Source organism: Prunus persica, chromosome G1 (assembly GCF_000346465.2).
Source record: "Prunus persica cultivar Lovell chromosome G1, Prunus_persica_NCBIv2, whole genome shotgun sequence".
In the NCBI taxonomy this organism is placed as follows: Eukaryota; Viridiplantae; Streptophyta; class Magnoliopsida; order Rosales; family Rosaceae; genus Prunus; species Prunus persica.
In genome coordinates, this window is record NC_034009.1 from 8,506,148 (window position 1) to 8,518,554 (window position 12,407).

Below are 12,407 nucleotides of genomic sequence, written 5' to 3' on the forward strand. Positions count from 1 at the left end.
TTCTCAAAGTTAATTTGTGTTTCACCAATCGGATCAACATCATAAGAGACTGCATCCTCAGAATTACTCGGGCTCCAAGCTTCACCAAGTAGTTGTTCCATGTCGGCCATTGTATTTTCCTCAAAGATTGTCAGATCAATGGGATCAAAGCCCACAAGATCACCACCAATTGGACTAGAAGAGCAGCCTTGTTGAGATGATGATTCTGTTGATCCCATTTGATCATCTGTTTTCATCTTTTTGTTTGTGGTCATCTTCTTTTCTTCTTTATCTTGTGATCCACGCTTTAGATTTGTTGCCTTGATCCCAACCCTATCGTTCTTCCTCATCCGACAAATGACAAAATCAAAATCGTAACTACGTTGATTGTAGTCATTCTTGGGACCATCGAAAAGACTATATTCATCTAGTAGCCACCCTGTGTGATCCTCGGAACCCTTATTCTCGTAGCGAAACTTTCTCTTTCGGCCAATGGGGTTTGGGTTGGGATTTCCAGAGACCTTTTCATGAACCAATTTGGAGGATTCAGTTTCGCTCCAAGTACCCCCGTTGCCAATCCTTCGATCCATCCGCTTGGGGGTTAACTTCTTGAGCTTGGAGATGAAGTACAAGTCTGTATCAACGAGTTGCGGCCCTCCGTATTTTTTCCAGATCTCCGAAGGCTCTGTCTTGTTGCCGAAGAGATTGCAGGCATGCAAGAAATTGTTGTATAGCGACATGAAGGGCTTGCTCTCTACCAAAAACGGGTAGAGAAAGGAACCCACAATCTCTTCATCGGAGGGTCTGAAACGAAAACCGAACGGCACAAGAGACTCTTCCATTGCTTGATGCTGCTGATAATGAAAGAACACAAGAAAAGAGAGAGTAGAAGAGAATTCAAGTTTGAAGTGAAGTTTTTGTCTGAATTTCTCTGAGTGTTGTTGCGAACAAAGAGCATCTCACTCACTGCTATTTATAAGTTTCCTTGGCGAGCATCTCACTCACGAAATCAATGTGGTAATTAAACAACTAGTGCTTGTCAACTTTTAGCTTCGAGCATCTCACTCACGGAATCTGGAAACTCCTTTTCTTTTATTTTATTTTTAATTTGAGAGAAATCCGGAGAGTCAGTTGTGGTAATTAAGGAAGTAGTGCCTGTGTACTTTTAACTTTGAGATCCAACGGCCCAGATAATAGTACCGTTGACATCCAACGGCTTATTGTGGGAGAGTTAATATTGGAGAGAGAGAGAGAGAGATCGTGTCCGAATAGTTAGTACTTAGTGGGAGAGAGAGAGAGATCAATTCCATCTTTGTTTTATTTCTTTTTTGTTTTTTGTGTGCTGCTGCTTCAATTTTTGTTATTGCATCATTTTTATTTAATGTTTCATTTTTAAGTGAAATAACATTGTGTTTGTAGAATTTTGATTTTTATTATTATTTTAATTTGTTCAGAAAAAAGAATCTCAGACGGTGATGTAGGCACGAAATTGGCGGGACAATCGAATTTGATGATTATGGGGGATGTGAAAGGGAGGGGGTTGTTTAGGTTTCACAAAGGTTGAAACTTGGAGGGTGAAGGAGGGATCAGAAGGGTCTGTTTGTATGTGATGAGAAGGGGCTCTTGTTCTTGTTGGGGTTTAGGGTTTGGTGAGGATGGGAAGAGAAGAGGGTTGAGCATTGTTGAATTTTTGGGATTGGGATTGAGAGAGGTGGTGAGCTGAGAAATCACAATCACTTTGTAATTGTTATAATTTAATTATTAAATAAATAAATAAATGCGAGAGACATGAAGGTTGTTGGGAGTTGTAGATGAAGTTATGCTTTCTTGTGGAGGTTTTGGACTGTTGGTAACTTGCCAGACTACTTGCCTACTCCTCACTCATTCCTTGTACTTGGTGGACGGTGGATACTGGGGTGAGGAGTGTGTATTTTGCCTCGGTGGTGGACGATGGATACTGGGGGTGAGGAGTGTGTAGTTTGCCTCGTTGCATATTGACCTTTTAGTAGCTATGGTCCTGAACTTGGACTCAACTTGCATTTTAGTCTGCGCAACTCACAAAATGAAGTAATAAGTGTGGTCTTGTTAATGTTTTAACTACCAAACCATCTTTAACAAAATTTAAATTTAAATTTATGAATAAATAAAAAATAAAATAAAAACGTTTTTGACCCAGGATTCTACCGGACTGCCTGGACCATAAAAAGGAAAAATGCATCATTTGTCAAGACAAAAACTTGTTTTTCTCATCAAGAGCCTTGACAAGTTAATGGTGAGCTTGTTCACCCGACCTATGGGTCCTAAGCTACCATCTGCAAATTTCAACAGGCAAATCATGCATTCACTTCCTAATACTGAAAGTAATACAATATTGCCCCTGGGTTTCGGCGTTCAAATCTCTTCCCTGGAAATAATAAAGGGTCTAGAGTGCAAAAAGAATCAGCATACTCCATCTCCAGATTTTCCTTTTCCAAACATCAATCTACACGTGAGTTCATGAATCATGCACCATGGTTGCCAACCTGCGATCGTCCAATATGAGACAGCCTTGTTGATTGAGTTAGGGGTGTCTCTTCATCGACATCGATATCGGAGGCTGATCCACTGTTGTTAGGGACAAAAATATCAGATGACTTTTTCTCCAACTTCCAATCCTGTATTGGCCAGCATGGAAAACAAGTGTTAGAACAAATATAAGGGGGTTCAATGACTCCAAACATTTTATTAACACTAGACATCACAGGAAAGTAATCAGATTCTTGAGAAAATAAACCTTTGAAATTCTCTCCGGAATACTTTCAGAAGGTAGTTGAGATGCACGAACATCCTTAACCTTTATATAGTTGTACATGACAACACCACACAATGCTGCATGTCAAATCAACTTACGGGTTAACTAAAGTTCTAAATTCAAAAGGGTACACACTGCAGTCGTAAACTGATACTCCCAGTTAACAGGGAAGGAGAGCTACCTATGGCATAACCAATTATGTTCAGCCTGGTAATCATGGACTCTGGAAATATAACAGTTGAAAGGGCAATCAATATCCAGTCTTTTAGAACACCAGCAACCCGGATGGTAACTGCTCCAGTTCTACCAATTACTAAGAAAATGGAGAAGTTCAACGCCAAAGCACAAAGAGCATTGGAGAAAAATATCCAGAAGTTGAACTGAATCTGTGAAACTTCCATGGAAGACTTCTCAAGTAATAACCAGGGCACAGACAGGAAGACAAAGCTGCAAAAACAAAAGAATTAATGGTGAGATGCTGATGGGATGGCATGTGTTAAATCATGCATCAATGGAAACAGTACTTGAGTAATAGAACTGTGTTAAATCACATGCATCATCAATACGGAGATGCATAACTTCATCATCATACGGGTGAAAAAATAAAGGAAAGGTGAATTCCCATCCCATGGTATAGATGGATCATGCATACACTGATTGTAAGATCACTATGTTTCATCCACTAAATTATGAACCTCAGCATACAGATTCAGAAAGTCAACATTTAAAAGAAGCAATAAATGTCATCCACCACCAAAATTAAATTCTAGAAATGAATCAATATCCTCTATTAAGATTGGTAAGGATGCCACATGATTAAAGAGTTACTTATTCATATTTTGTGCTCAACATATATAGTATACAGGCAGTCGCCTAAATTGCAATTCATATAACACTTCTAAGTCAAGCATCACAATATAATACCTGCATGGAGCAATATAGTATAAGCTGGTGATCGGATTTAGAGTCAAGCCCTTCTTCTGGAGAAGGACTTGTGTTAAGACCAGCCTAAGAGCCTCTGCAAAGATGCCCGTAACCTGGTAAACTGTACCAACTACGTTAAAATGAATCTCCCCATATGAGGAAATGACAACTCCAACACTGACCAGCACCATGTTTGAGAACACGTCGCACCTTGGTTTGTCAGTGCCACACAAAACAGCCATGATAAAAGTAGCCACTGGCACTGCAGCATGGAATGTAGGTATAAGCAGCCATTTATTTTAAAAGCATCATTATTGTAGTAAAATAGAATTCACAAGTCTCTGTGCATACTTAAGGCTTTGAGCATTTGGATGAACGCCACAGAAATATGCAAGTAAGCAGTGTTTCCAAACCTGTAATGACAGAAAAACAAAAGTTCAAAACAAAAAAAAAGTTTGAACTCTCCTGTCTTGACTCTTGATACAATTACACAAAGAAAAACTCAACAACCCTGCAATTCCTAAATGTGGGTATTGCATTTGTCCCCAAGTCTGAGGAAATTCGACATTCTACAACGGGGAATCTAAACTGAAAGTCCATGTATGACTACTTAATCAGAGATTGCTTAGAAAAATTTGTCTGCAAACAGATTGACAAAAGGAAACATGCAATCTCTAAGCATTGTACTATCTTTATATCTTCAGTGTTGAGAGGCATGAGCCTGGTTATAATCAAATCTACAAATGTTGACCACAAGCTTACAAATATATGTCGAGAACCATTTAAGCTTTCTTCCCTGAGTTTGAACACTAACAGAAGACCAGACACATGATACCTATTCATGCCCATTGGTGATCACATTGTTAGCAAAACCACAGCCCAAATATGTTACATGTCAGTGCTTACCAAAGACTTGATGCAAAGAAGGCACTGATTGGTATTACACAAGTTGCATATCTGCCATATGAAGAAAAGCAATTAGAAAAACAACTTGGATAAACAGAGGAATAATAAAGAGTTGGAACAAAAAAATAGCCTACATCACTTACATTTCAAATGTCATTTTGACAGGAGCTACAACCTGCACAAGATACAGAGAAATAAATAAAGATAAAAAATCACTTATGCATAAAAGATGAACAAAACAATAAAAATAAGGAGCTATTGATGCAATTTGCCACACATGCATAACAGAAACTACAAATACAAACTACAAATTTGGCACATAATGTGGAAAAATGAACCAAGAAACGAAAATTGCACAGCATGTGTACCTCCCCACACTTTCTGACAAACTAAATTTGCAAGTTCAAAATTGCGTTATAAAGCTCTCCAGTCAGAAAGTATAAATATAAAAGAGACCTCCAAAATAAATCTTGTCCCACTCTGGCCATATAGGGCATCAGTTGCATGCCGTGTCCCACTACAGATTAATCTAACCCACTATCTTTTTGGGACTCCCCTTCTCATTCACATGTGGAAAATGCAAATTCAAGCATTGAACTGAATGAAGATGCATCAGTTTTGAGATAATTCGTGTATTAACTACTTGTAAGAGCAAAATAAGGAAATAACAAACAGTGGAGGTAAGAATCCTCACAGAAATAACAACATTGGCTCAGACAAGAGCTTAAGGTAACTAAAGTAGTCATAAAAAATTCAAAACCAAAATGGTTGGTGTGTCTGCGTGTGTTTTTGTGTGGTAATTGGGTAGAAGAGAACAGCGGGAAACAATTTTTCAGGGAAATGACATTCAATCATTTTGACTATTGGCTATAAAAAAATTCAAGACAGTGGTTACCTATCTACATGTTAAACTAGCTTGACAGAGATTTCAACACCGATGTCAAAAACAATAAACAGAAATAAAAGCATATCCAAAAGTAAAGATGTCAGTCATACCTTGAAAACACGAACAAGTAAAAATGCTACGAGTCCAGAAAATCCCATATGAATCATCGTAAGTGTTATGGGTAATGGAAAATTGAAGTATTTTGGAGACAGAACCCACTGCAAAGAAATTCATACAGAAGAACTTCAATCAAACAAATAGGGAGATTAAAGTTCCAGTTTCAGTTTAACCATACAGAGAATCATTAGCTATGTAACACATGGATGACTATTACATAGATACAAACATTCATTCCGGTAATGAGTAATGACAAGATATTCAAATGAAATACTGAGGAGGAAGGAATTACCTTGTTGTACAATATAACACCTGACGAAAGCAGAATGTACATGAACAGGTAGAAATAAGTCAGTACCAGCGGTTTGCTGATCATCTTGGACATTTCCTTTTATCAAAAGACCTAACGTTATCAATTCTGGCTTTAGACCATCTTATGCAATATTTCTCACACACCAAACTGCAAACCGCAGATGTTATGCGGCCCTAAACCCAGAAGAAGACCTCATGCACTCAATTATAAATTTGTGTCAGGATCAAATCTTGCAATGGCTGCTCCGATTCAGATATCTAGAATGCTTTAAAACCTGAAAGTGAAGGCTCAGTAAGCAGAACATACTACAACAGCATAACCTTAACCAAACATGAAGGAAAGCATAAGACATTTCTTTATTAAAATAAATAATAGGAAACAGTACAAAATCAGCATTGAAAGTGAAGCTGCAACCAAATTGGGCAAATAAAAATCTGATCCAAAACCATTATTAGTAACAAGCATTGAACAAGGAACCACGCAATAGTTTCTTCAATAACTAACAAGACCAACATTTCCATATTAAACAACAAAAAGGGTAGATCTATAGGAACCACACAACCAAGTGAGAAAAACCCAAATCAGGTTCTGATCTAACACACAAAACCCATGTCTATCTCAAGAGGAACCAACTTACCCAAGAGTCAAAATCAACTAAATCTGAACAAGCTCGCTTAATTTCAGAGATCGACCCACTTGGAAAACAGGCAGAAACAGACACAGAGAAAGAGAGAAGGAGAGAGAGAGAGAGAGATGGGATCAGGAGAAAAAATCACTGTGGAAATAGTAGAGGACAGTGGTTGGGTAATGAGAACAATAAATAAGCCTGGGAAAGCTAAGATGATTGTGGGGTTATCGATGAATCAGAGAAAATGAGAACGTGGGGTTGCCTGAATAAGAAGAAAGAAAATTTCTAGTAACCAAGTAAAGAAGCAAGCAAACAACAGAGGGCCCTTCTTCCCTTCTCGTACCTCTCTCTGTATAAGCGAAAGAGAATCCAACAGTGTCTTTGGCCGAAGGACCAGAGCGTTATCTGGGCCTTGAGCTTTATGGCACTGTATCTCTTTGTGACTTACTGGCTTCGTTTGCCTTGCTGGGGACTGAATGAATCTACACGTTTTTATTAGCCTCCTGCCCGGGGTTTTGTTTTCTCCACTGTTTTACCGGACAGCTTGATATTGATTTATCACCTAATTAATTTGATGTGAACTTATGAGGCCTCCACCACTAGAAATTATAACACGATTACACGATTACGCCATCGTACTCTAATAGCGTACTATAATCATTTTTCATTGTTTATTATTGATTGACCTAATTTGCATTTGTACCTACATGTGTGTCTTAAATTCTCAAACTCGAATTCTATAAGTTTCGAGTTCAAATTTCATAGATGACTCCAAAAATATACCTTTCGAGTTTGCATTGCATTGCTTTCATATATTGGTGGCAAAGGCTAGCTGGCTGCTATGCTCAAAATAATACCACATGTTTTACCACACGAAGGTGAGATATGTATGTGAATGGATGAGATTTTCCTCCACTCTTGCCTTATTAGGGAGTGTGGGGACATTGGGACCTTATAACTTTGCTGTCACTCAATGCCTACTATGGTAAGAAATATAATCATAAGCACATCTTTTTTGTTTTGTTTTGTTTTTTTTTTTTGAGAGAGAATCATAAACACGTCTTTAACTCAATGTGTGCAATGGTAATATTATATTACACCATGGTTAAAAGGCGGTGAGCAAAATTATTTACCATCTCATTTCCTCACCTTCCCAATTTCGGTACTAGGATATATAGAAAGCCATTTCTGATATACCTAATAGCTGCCTGCAAGTTGTCAAGTTGGATGGGTAGAGGCTAGAGCCAAAACCCTCCTTGTATATATATATATATATATCAGTCCCCTTCTATTGAGGGATCCCTCAAATAATTTTATTTGAGGGACGCCCTTTAGGGTATCCTACAATTCTTTTCCCAATAATCCAAACCATCTATTTTTTAGGTATTCATTCATAGATCATCCTTACAAAAAATTAGACAAATAGGAAACCGTTTCGACATCCAATTGTGTCTTACAAAATCAATGAACACGGTGCTTTAAGAAAAGTACTAAAATTTCAATAACTCAATTGAGTGGTCACATGATATCGGATTCAAGTGATTTTTTGTAGAGATGATCTTTGAATGAGTATCTACAAAATAGACGGTTTGGATTAGTGAAATACAATCCAGAGTGGGGCCTACAAGGGGTGTCCCTCAAATAAGCTTATTTGAGGGATCCCTCAATGGAAGCTCTCTGATATATATATATATATATATATATTGGGTTGTGGACTTTCCTTTGTCCAGGAAATAATAGTAGGTAGAATTGTGGTCAATGCATATTAATTTATTTTTGGTGTTTAGAATTAGATGGGATAACTTCTTAGATTTCAAGTATATTAAAGGAAGAAATGATTTTTTTGTCCAAGTGTGTTTTGTTATAAATATAACCTGGAATATGTATGAATATTGAGCTGCACGTAAAGTAGATGAGACACAGCATTTAACGAGGTTCGGCTATGCCTACGTCCTCGGAGAGCAGCAGCAGTAACTTTTTCACTATATAAAATAATAGGGCTACAACTTTAGAGTTTACAATATGTGAGGCTCACTGAATTTTCTCTCTCTTTCCTCTTCTATCTTTCCTCCTCTTTTTCCTCTTCTTTCCTCTTCTCTTTTTCCTTTCTTCTTTTCTCCTCTCTTTTCTCTTCTCCCCTTTCTTTCTTTTCTCCGTTGGTCACTCTTCCCATTGCAAGTGATATGCCTATTTATAGGCTAAGGTTTTGGTAAAATACAGGGAAGGGAAGGTTCCTGGAAGATGCAAGGAAACTTCCTGAATTGATAAATACAGGGAAGGAAAGTTCCTGGAAGATGCAAGGAAATTCCTCTGTGGGCTCCACCTTCAAACTTTTACAACACTCCCCCTTGGAGACCACAAATGATATGGAATATGTCTCGTTAAAAACCTTGCCAGTAAAAACCCAGTGGGACAAAAACTGGTCGAAGGGAAAAAGAGTACATAATCACGTGTAACATAAAATTCTGTGTATATTGACGCGCGTGCGACACTGCCTCGTTAAAACCTTGCCAGGAAAAACCCAGTGGGATAAAAACCTGGACGAAGGAAAAAGAGTACAGTGTGTAAGGGTCTGTATTGACAGCACGCTCCCCCTGATGCTTGGCAAAATATCTTTAGGCCATACTGTTGATCATCTGTCTGAATATCATAGTTGACACTGCTGCTGTGAGTCAATAGTGTATGAAGGTCTTTATTAATACCATGCTCCCCCTGATGAATATCTCCCCCTGAAAACTTCATGACTAGCTTTTTCCAGTAAGCGACCATAGAGATTTCCTGAGTCCGCATATCTTAGAACACTTGGGCTATTTATAAGTTCACTAAAAAAATATGCCCGTATATGGTGTTATGCTTAGATAGCATCAAATATACCTCACATCATCCCAAAATGATGGTGATGGAGTTGAGCCCTATCTGGAAAATATGATGTCCGGTCCAATATACTTCCGGAAAATCATTAAAGTGTCCAACGGATAATCCTCATAAAAATACTTTAATACTTTCTTAGTATAAGCAAGAATCTCGTTGGCATAATGCTCGATCGAGACAAATATTTCATGAATTCTGCAGAAGCTTTAATGTGTTGCAATCACATTATAATCAATGTACTCACTGAGGTAATTTATGCATATTAATATTGAGTACAAATTTTGTGCTTCAAGCACATGTCCTTTAGGGACTTGCTTTATGCAATATCAATCCTCTCAACGGATTTTGTCTAAAAGGGATTAAGCTTTATGACACATTATATAGCTTTTACCCAGCTATTTATACATCTTTAGGAAATCGCTTCTGGCGATATGCTCCGTGCATTTAATAACCCTTAAAGATAATATGTTGGTCTCCGTAATTGTGTAATAAGGGGGGGGGGGGGGCACAATTGAATCTGTAAATATGGAGAAAACCCAACATTTCTTGTTTCTGCCAAAAACAGTGTGTCATACAAAGTAGGTATATTTCCTTTTATTCCGAACACCCAAGTATAACTTTCAGTATTAACAAATTTTGGGGTTCGTATTGTGGGTTTGTTCTTTCACGTTCATTCTCATTTATAATGGAATTTCCTCGTTCCATTTTGGCCAATGATATTTGTCGACATTTAATAATTGAACGTGGTTCCAATCAACACAGCCCATTGATGATTTGAGTAGCTACTCCAAAACCAAAAATTGTCATTCATCAATTCATGATCAAAAATTGTCATTCATCAATTCATGATTCCACCATTCTCATGTGCATGCGCATGCATCAATTATAAGCATTTCTTTGCTTTTGGGTACCCAAGCCACTTCAGGGGGCTTTTATTATGTGAGAATGTGGATTATAACCTCCAATGGAGCGTTATTTTACAGTAGGGCGTGGATAATCTCTATTTAGAGAGTTGGAACATTTAGAACCCATATATCTGTCATGCTGCAGGCATGCCACAGATTAATACATACATGTCAATTAATTTCTGGGACTTTAACCCATATAATTTGCTACGCATTAGGCGTGTATAATATCAATATTGACATGTCAAAGGATTGTCCTTTCGGGACTTCAATCCATATCATTTGCTACGCAATAGGCGTGCATCATATTGATCACTGCTATACCCATATTTTGTTCTTATGAGACTTTAATCTGTGCAGTGTATTATCAATGTATCCAACTTGCAATCTGTAAAATTTGCGTTAATAATTCATGGATACATACAAGCCATTCTTTTGGAACGGACTTATCTCCCCATTTGGTTACCTTTCAAGATAAAATATCAAATAGGTATATAAGCATAAAATAACACAAGTATTGCTTACATCCTTAGGTGGGAGAAACTTTTCTCAAGTATCATTCAAGCTCATATCAGCCCAGTAAATATAATGTAGCGCTTGATGATCTAGTTATATCCTGCAAGAGCAAAAATCACAACTCTTTTGCCTCTGTCAAAACAAATAACCCTCATAGTTAGGATTACTTCATGGATTCATTCTTCAGATGTTCATTCTAAAGAAATAAAATCTCTTATGAACAGAGAGTTATAAAAAGAGAAAAAATGCAAAAATAATGTGATATTGATTGCAAGAGAAGGTAAGCAATCAGGGAAGGAAGCTGGTGGGAGCAGACAATAAGCTCTCATATCTCCTAGTCTAGAAGGACTTCCGGAGATTAGAGCATAAGATCGTCTTCACAGTTTCCTGATGTAGCGGAAACATGATCAGGGATAGTCTTGCTTCCTGAATGTATGATCAGAGATAGTCTTGCTTCTCAGCATATTGAGTGCTCACTGATAAGAAAAATAAGTAGATATCGCATCACTAGGTATGGAGTAAACTTGATGTCTTCTGCAAAGAAAATTTCGTTAGTAACACATTTATACACAAATACAATGAATAGTAGTAAACTTGATGTCTTCTGCAAAAGAAAAATTTCGTTAGTAACACATTTATACACAAATACAATGAATAGGTAGAACCCGGTGAATTTCAAATTAACCATAGGAAAATTGCGAGATTCTCGGGATACTTTTGAAAAAGTAGTTTCGTGAAATCCGTAAAGCAAGATCGACTTTGAAAATAATACTTTGAAAAACGCCAAAAGTGGCGACAGGCATTATTAGAGGCCACGTGAAGTTTTGGACTCTGGGAAAGAAAAAGATAATATGGGGATTCGAGAAGATATTGCCGACAGGCATTATTAGAGGCCACGTTTTCGTCTATAGATATTGCCTTTGCAAACTGCGTTTCAACTCAATTTCCTTCATTTTCCGAACCTTTAGTTTTTCTAAGACTTTCTTCGAAACCTTCTTAAAAAAATGGCTTCCTCTTCTTCCTGCCCAAATTATTTCAATTTAAATGATGCTCCCACAACTACCAGTGACGCCCAAGTTTGGCGTCCATCCTTTGTATCCAAAAATCGTCATCTCACAGTTAATGATTCTGTGATGATGAATGATGCTACTGCTGTCATAGTAGCTAGGAATTTCATTACTCCAATGGATGAAATGTTGTTGACGGGGAGATCAGAGGAAGAGGCTATTGATGACTCAATGGCTTTTAGCATTTAGAGTGCTGTTTCTGTTTCTAACATGGCTGATCGTTTGCGTGCCAGAGCAAACGAGGTTGAGAGGTTAGCTACTGAAAATTCGTCTCTCCAAAGAATGCTTCATGAGTCTCAACAGGAGGTTGAGAAACTTAAAGGAGAGAATAATGCCTTGTTGAAACTGGTGAGTTCGTACTCTGTTGATACACTGAGAAGGCTAGACATGCTGCAGGTCTCCAATGAAAGAATTTTGGGAGACCACGAGAAGCTCATGGCTAAGCTTAAGAGGCGCCGTCATCTTCCTGCAGAGGCTTCCAGAACATAATGTAATTTTTTTTTA

At 37.8% G+C, this 12,407-nt stretch overlaps 1 protein-coding gene across 2 annotated transcripts; it reads right to left on the reverse strand.

The window, feature by feature from the left end:
- On the reverse strand, positions 2,144 to 7,053 carry LOC18791395 (probable sugar phosphate/phosphate translocator At3g17430). 2 transcript variants are annotated; one of them, XM_020554353.1, is made up of 10 exons: positions 6,888 to 7,053; positions 5,896 to 6,190; positions 5,597 to 5,704; positions 4,744 to 4,775; positions 4,601 to 4,651; positions 4,046 to 4,107; positions 3,695 to 3,956; positions 2,952 to 3,217; positions 2,753 to 2,847; positions 2,144 to 2,633 (listed from the first exon to the last, which is right to left on the reverse strand). In XM_020554353.1, the coding sequence occupies exons 2-10, from the start codon at positions 5,986 to 5,988 to the stop codon at positions 2,481 to 2,483; spliced, it is 1,122 nt and encodes a 373-aa protein (XP_020409942.1). In that variant the 5' UTR covers positions 5,989 to 6,190; positions 6,888 to 7,053; the 3' UTR covers positions 2,144 to 2,480. The 2 variants fall into 2 exon arrangements, with proteins under 2 accessions (XP_020409942.1, XP_007227494.1); XM_007227432.2 differs by having other exon boundaries at positions 6,554 to 7,053.